At 34.1% G+C, this 7,402-nt stretch overlaps 2 protein-coding genes across 2 annotated transcripts; both read left to right on the top strand.

Moving 5' to 3' along the window:
- Positions 1–1,973: 1,973 nt before the first annotated feature.
- Positions 1,974–3,915, top strand: LOC129249256 (zinc finger protein weckle-like). The gene is made up of 4 exons (XM_054888953.1): positions 1,974–2,215; positions 2,269–3,192; positions 3,260–3,612; positions 3,682–3,915. The coding sequence occupies exons 1-4, from the start codon at positions 2,063–2,065 to the stop codon at positions 3,896–3,898; spliced, it is 1,647 nt and encodes a 548-aa protein (XP_054744928.1). The 5' UTR covers positions 1,974–2,062; the 3' UTR covers positions 3,899–3,915.
- A 1,535-nt stretch (positions 3,916–5,450) lies between these two features.
- Positions 5,451–7,142, top strand: LOC129249262 (gastrula zinc finger protein XlCGF26.1-like). The gene is made up of 3 exons (XM_054888961.1): positions 5,451–6,285; positions 6,350–6,702; positions 6,768–7,142. The coding sequence occupies exons 1-3, from the start codon at positions 5,527–5,529 to the stop codon at positions 6,871–6,873; spliced, it is 1,218 nt and encodes a 405-aa protein (XP_054744936.1). The 5' UTR covers positions 5,451–5,526; the 3' UTR covers positions 6,874–7,142.
- The last annotated feature ends 260 nt before the right edge of the window (positions 7,143–7,402 follow it).

Raw genomic sequence — 7,402 nt, 5'->3', positions numbered from 1 at the left:
GCATTTTGCTGCGCTGAGAAACGAAAGTGAATAGAACACAGTGGGCCGATAAATAAAATGAAAATAGTGTTTTCGTTAAAAAATTGAATATAAAGGGTTTTTCAATAAGGGCGGGTAGATGTTGAAATGGAATGAAATGGCGTTTGCTGTGTGGCACGTAGCGCCGTCCTGCTGGAACCACATGTCGTCTAGGTCCATATGGTTCAATATGGGCTATAAGAAATTGGAAGGGCCACCACGTCTACCGAAAAATGGGGGCAATGATGTTTTATCATTTGAACGTGCTGTTCAATCGTGTAACTTGCCATGATGATTTGCCATAAGCAACTGAATAATAAACAAAAGATTTGACAGATGTCACCAAAATAAAATGGCTGCCACAGGGCGCCAAAATCGACCCGCGCCAATTGAAAAACCCTATATTATAAATATTGGTCATCTAAAAGTACCTTCACATATGCAGAGACTAGCAATAAATCCAGGAAAATTAATATCCCCGTTCACATAGGGGACAATCAGCTGCCAAGACTCAAGGTTTTTCTTCATAGAAATTTGTTTGGTGGAATATTTAAGGTTTTTGCATAGTTCAATTAGTATTGAAGTATTGACATGCACATATGCATTAATTACCAATAAATCCAAAAAATTAATCTACCCAGTCACATATGGCAGATTACCTGCAAAATTGACAATCAGCTTTCAATAGTGTTGTGAAAGGTTTTTCTTCATAGAAACTATTTTGGTGGAATATTTCGCTTGATTTGTTTAACTATTATTAACGATAGCTAATTTAGAAGTAGAAGGAATAGCTAATTTAATTGCGCAATTGTCTGATAATAATAAACAGTTGGAGGTAATCTGTAAAAGGTTTCAAAAAATATGCATTCGAAATTCGATATTACATTTTATAATAAGCAATAAAGGCCAACGCGTGTGGAAACACATTTTTTTCTGTTATATGAATAAATAGTTAATAATACCTAACAAAAGTTTTATTAGAATTATTTCTATAAACCTGTTTTCTTTGGCGGCATCCATTTTATTTAGTTTTTACTTTGACATTTCTCCTTACATTCGTAATAATAATTATCGATAACAAAGAAAACACAGAGGAAAAAGTATGGTTACAATCTAAGATTATTTTAAAATCTCGAATTTCGGGAGAGAAGTTTCGTCTGGGTAATCTCGCTTTTTAATTACGGATTAGGAGTAAAGCACCAAAAAGTAGATAATCTACTTACATGTGTACCTATTATAACATTGGTAAAGCTTAGAACATAGAAAAGGGATGTGCCATTGCTAGAAACAAAATGAAAAATATAAAAAATTATAAACTAACAAAAGAAAAACTTATCAATTTGGAGCCAAAATTACAATAAAAAACGCAAGCATACAAAAGTTGCGGGAAGAGTACTAAATCCTTAATTGCCAAAGGTTATGTGTATTAATAAATATTGCGGGGAGAATCCTAAGTTCTACAGTTATTGAAGCGATGAAGTTATGGCAAACATCCAAATATAAACTCGTTTCTCCAACTTCGAAATTACAACTTTTCGACATTTATTTTTCAAAATATTTCCCTTTATATACATATTTATGTTAATCGAGGACTTAATTGAACTCAACACAAACGTTAGGTTAACATCCCAGTTCATTTCTATCGTTACAAGCTCAGTGCTGAAATTTAATGTTTTCAGCTAATAACACTTTTACGATTTGAAAAATTCAACAATTAAAAATTAATATCGCAATTTTTTTCCATTTTCTCTCGACAATCTTATTACATTGCAAACAGATTATTATCCATACCACGTTAAATCCGTCCTTTTCTTGTTGATGACAGTACGCTTTTAGTTACTTACACACAGTGCACCTTGTATAGATTCGGCTTGTCAATTCATACATCAATTCGCCTTTGCAGATGAGTTCCATTGGGGTCCATACTCAATTCGCACTGTTATTAGACTAGAAAAACATATGATAGCATCAATTATTATTCGTTTTGTAAACAAATGAAGCATCAAATTATAAACCCAATTATTTATTAAGTTTATGATGCAAAATGGATAACGTTGAAAATGAGTGGAAACTCTGGTGTCGCCTTTGTGCAAAGGCTGATGTACAAAATATCAACTTATTTTCAGATTCTATTCCGACCTCCAACAGCAATACAATAAACTTTATTGCTGCTATAAATGAATACTTTCACGTTCAGGTGCGTAACTGAATTGAATCGGTAGGATAAATTAATATGGATTGTTAATTTAGATTATTCAAGAAGGGAATCTGCCCCAGGTGGTTTGTACTCAATGCTTGCTAATGGTAACGTCTTTAGTGGAATTCGCTGCTCGTATAAGTAAAGTTCAAAAAATGTACAATACTCTTAAAAATCGTAAAGAAATAACGGAGCTGGATTTGGGGATATTTGCACAGAAATACGATGCTCTTAACGAGGACCCAGTCGAGACGGACCCTTTAACAATGACAAATAAATTTTATACGCCAACGGCAATCGAAAACCAACTCAGTTGCAATTTACCCCCATTTTTAAACACAGTATCATCGGAAGTCCAAAACGAATTAATTTGTGACAAACAGGCTGATAGATTAAATGAAAAATTTAATAAAATTAACAAATCTAAAGGTGATTTTGTCCAACATAGCGAATCGAGCGGTTATAAATTACCAAGTAGCAGTGCTATGATTGAGGCTCCCGTGAATGTTAAATCTAATGAAAATACTATTGCATTAAAGAAATTGCATAATAAAAAGTTCCAAAACGTCAACAGCTGCGTGAATAGTGATATGTCTGAAAAACGTTTAGCTTCCTCGAATAAAAACCGAAATAAAAGCAAATACCTTTGCAGCCACTGCCCACAGCGTTTCCAACGAATCAGCAGTTACAGATTGCATATAAAGAAAAAGCATGGTAAAATTGAAAAAGACGCGCCGTTAGTAGAGAAGCAAGTATATACCTGTCCGAATTGTGAGCTAATGTTCCCAAGGAGAGCTCTGAGGACACAACATGTAAAATCTGTACACGGTGATAAAAGTGCTTTTATTTGTGAAAAGTGCGGTGAAATTATGGGTAGTAAAACGGCACTTCGCGATCATATGCTCACACACTCAAATTATGCACCTTTCGAATGCAAAGTGTGCGGGAAATGTTTCAAACAAAAAAAACGTCTAAAGGTAAAAATACAATATATTTATAATTTTATAAATTGTCTTAATACACTGGTACCAATATTATGTGTAGATACACATGGATATACATGGAGATAAACATATTTGTAACGAGTGTGGTCTCCAATTGAGCTCCCGTTCTACACTCTATTTTCATTCAATGGTTCATTCCGATGCAATGCCACATAAATGTGACTATTGTGGGCGAGCCTTTAAGCGGGCCAAGACACTGAAAAACCATCTTATTCTTCACACTGGTCTAAAACCATATTCATGTGACTTTTGTGATAAGACCTTTTCAAATACCACGAGTTGTCGTACACATAAAAAGAACTTACACGCCGAAGAATTTGCTGCTCAAGAGGCATCTGGAGAAAAGCCGCCCAAAGCAAGGAATATACCAACGTTGGCTGTGTTAAAAGCAATGTAAGTATATAAATATGTATTTTTGTATGATATGTTCACAGGCAAAGGGTTAATAAAATTTTGGAATAGAACTCGTACAGCTAATAATCTTACCCCAGTGGCACCGAAACAAAGCGGCAATTTTTCTTGTGGTAAAAAACGAACATTGGATGAAAGAAACTCTAACCTCATGAGCAAGATGTGCAAACATGATTCCACAGAATTTGCGGCAACCAATAACGCTGTTATAAATGCTACCCTGGCCAATACATTTGTATCAAATACCGAATGCAATAGTACCAATTAAATCAATTTAAAGTTCAATTATTTGTAAATGTAGTTATTTCGCAAAAATAAAATGTGTATATATATAATGGGCGTTTAGATCCTCCTTCAGTTGTGATGCGTGTCTTAATATTGGTCCGCAAATGGAAGACATACGCTGTTTCCGAACGCCGGATAGTTTTTTATAAGAATCAATTTTTATGACAGAAATACGTCCAAAGATTTACCATTACTTGCCGAGGGCGATTGCCATTAGAGAAAACATATCGAAGGACTATTTTCGTGCCAACGGTGTGTTTTGAATCTGTACACTACCGAATAGTTGCGGACCAACATTCATGAACGGCAGCCATCTGATTATTAATCGTTAATAACCGTCATTAACCTGATTATTGGTAATAATCGCAATTTGTTCCATTTAATGTTTATGATGAGAGAGTAGGAGACTTTTGCTGAATAGTTTTTTTTAACATTGTACAAAAATTTACAAGACTGATAGTATTATATGTACATATAAATGTATCTTTTTTTTTTGTAAATCTGTTTTTGTTATTATTTTATTCATTTTTTTATTACTTCTTAAATTTGAGTTTTACGTATATTATTTTTTTAGTTATATTTTTATTATTTTTTTAATTTTTTTGATATTTTTTTTATTATTATTATTATTTTTGTTTATGATTTGTTTTTTATTTATATATAATTGGCGCCGAGCTCCTCGTCCTATTTGTGGCTTACGTCTTGATGTTGTTCCACAAATGGAGGGGCCTACAGTTTCAAGCCGACTCTGAACGACAGATATTTGTTATGAGGAGCTATTTCATGGCAGAAATGCAGTCGGAGGTTTACCATTGCCTGCCGAGGGGCGACCGCTATTAGAAAAAACTTGTTCTTTATTTTGGCGTTTCACCGAAATTCGAACCTACGTTCTCTCTGAATTCCGAATGGTAGTCACGCACCAATCCATTCGGCTACGGCGGTCGAAAGTAGTAAGTTATACAATATATTTTATTATAAGTTTATTATCAGTTTTATTATAACTTAAAAGAAACACCGGAAAGTTTGACATATCTTGCGCATCTTCCCTTTCCTCTTGGGCCAACACCGAGTGAACAGCGATTTCCTTAGAACTCCCGTTGGATGATATCGATTACAATAACTGATAAACCAAGGAACCTAGGTAGAATTTGGTGAGAAGGTACAATAAGCAATTAAATAGAGCTAAACGCATTTCTTTCATAGATAACACAATAGGAAAACATTTAAACGTTAATTATAAATGTATAAATTTAGTTCAAGTTTAATCTTGCTAAAGAATTGAACAAGACGAATCGATAAGCTGATAACAGGAGTATAAAAACAAAATGTTCCTGTGTTTTGCATTGGCAAATTGGGGATTAAATGTCAAAATTTCAATGAGAATGTAAACAAAAAAAAAACCAGCTCACTTTGTCACTCAAACCATCAAATCTTTAGAGAAACATATCAGATGTTATCAATTCGTATACAATGGAGACAATATTTAGAAATAATCGGAATGCTTCAATGAATTATCGTTAACTAAAAAATCGAGAAATATTGTACACACCCTTTTGTTTTGGAAAAGGTTGAAATTAGATGTGTATTTACTGCTGACGTGCACCGTAAACAATGGAGCTTAAACCGGTGGACACTAAACCGGCGGTTGAAACCATTTTTGTTCCTGGATGTCCAAACATTAAGACGCAGGTGTCTGATCGAAAAACAGTGAAACAACAAATTTTTGTTGCAAATTTACCAGTAATAACAGAGTCGGACATTCTACCCAAAACTGAACGCTCATCAGATAATGATTGCGAACAACAGAATACTGAATTATTAAGTCAGGATAATAGCACTAGTAGCTGTGAAGATTTTGAAGAAGAGCTAAATAAAAATCCAATTCGTATCACAAACAAAGCAAATGAAAACCCCAAAAAGCGTAAAAGAGCATCCGAAAAAGTCTTAATAGATCCCAAGTTCGTTTGCAAAATCTGTTCAATGGGATTTCAGCGTGCTAGCAACTATACAATTCATATGAAAAAAAAGCATAAAATTGTTGGAGTAGCAACTCCTTACAGTTGTCCCAATTGTCCTCGAAAATACGAATTTGAGTACGAATTGAAACGTCACATGCAAAAGTATCGGCCGCTTGAAGAAAGACTAATTTTTCCTTGCTCACACTGTGATAGAAAATTCCAAACAAGAGTTCATGTGGCTCGGCATATCAAATTTGTTCACGAAAACATACGTCCGTTCATTTGTGAAGAATGTGGCGAAGCTGTACATACAAGAACAACCCTACGGGAACATATGCTCACACACACGGACTACTCGCCATTTGAATGTAAAGAATGTGGAAAGTGTTTTAAACAAAAACAACGACTGAAAGTAAGATTTAGTCTATTAACAAAGTTATACTATATATGCTAAACATAACTATTCATATTTATAGAGACACATGGATATTCATGGGGAAAAACATATTTGTACAAAATGTGGCAAGCAATTGAGTTCTAAGTGCACACTTAATAAACATTTACTGGTTCATTCAGAAGGAAAGCCGCACAAGTGTAAATATTGTGGACGTGCTTTCAAGCTGACCAAAACTCTGAAAGTACACTTAAATACTCATACGGGCGATAAGGTGTATGCATGTGATTTTTGCGATAAAACATTTTCTGCTCCTTCGAGTCGACGTCAACACAAAAAGAAAAAACATCCAGAGAAATTGCTTGAGCTGGAAGCGTTGGCAGCAGAAAACGTTGAAATAAAAGATGCACCCAGTTTAGACACATTACAGGCACTGTGAGTGCAAATGTACATATACATATGTATAATAGTATTAAATAATATTTATATTTAACCTGTAGATGTGTTCCCAAAATGACGGTAGATTCTCCTGTCAACAAACTACCAGAATCCCCAAATGATTGTTTTTATATAGAAAATGTTAAAATGCTAATTGATGTTGATTGATTTGTCGTCAAATATTAATCAACCAGCAGCATGTTACACTACATATAATACAAGCCCAACAACGTTGTAATGCAAGCAGAATACCAGAATATATATTAAGGAATATCACTGGCCAAGTTCTCGAGCTGATGAATTTCGAATTTATTTTGAATTTCTAATTGCGCGTTATCGTTAACAGTACTTATGTGCAAACGGAAGTGGAATTGATAATATCTGTAAAATATTGAGCTAATTTCGTAAAAATAAATTAAACAGTGAGGAAACGTGAAGCTATTTGTTCAAACATAATTGTAGAACATTTCACAGCATCCTAGTAATTTTCCAGCGGTTGAACAAAATATAAAAGAATTAGAATAACTAAGAGACATTTTTTAATAACCTTATGGTAATTGCTGGTATAATAAAAAAAATCACCAAACGCTAATAGAGTAACAGTCAAGGGTCATTCAATAAAGGTGGTGGCACTAGACCAACAACACTGTTCTGTACGTTTAATTGTCAAAGCAAAGAATTGAGAAACCAAAAAAGC

The sequence above is a fragment of the Anastrepha obliqua genome, chromosome 5, assembly GCF_027943255.1.
Source record: "Anastrepha obliqua isolate idAnaObli1 chromosome 5, idAnaObli1_1.0, whole genome shotgun sequence".
NCBI lineage: Eukaryota > Metazoa > Arthropoda > Insecta > Diptera > Tephritidae > Anastrepha > Anastrepha obliqua.
This window is presented reverse-complemented; position numbering and strand designations above follow the sequence as displayed.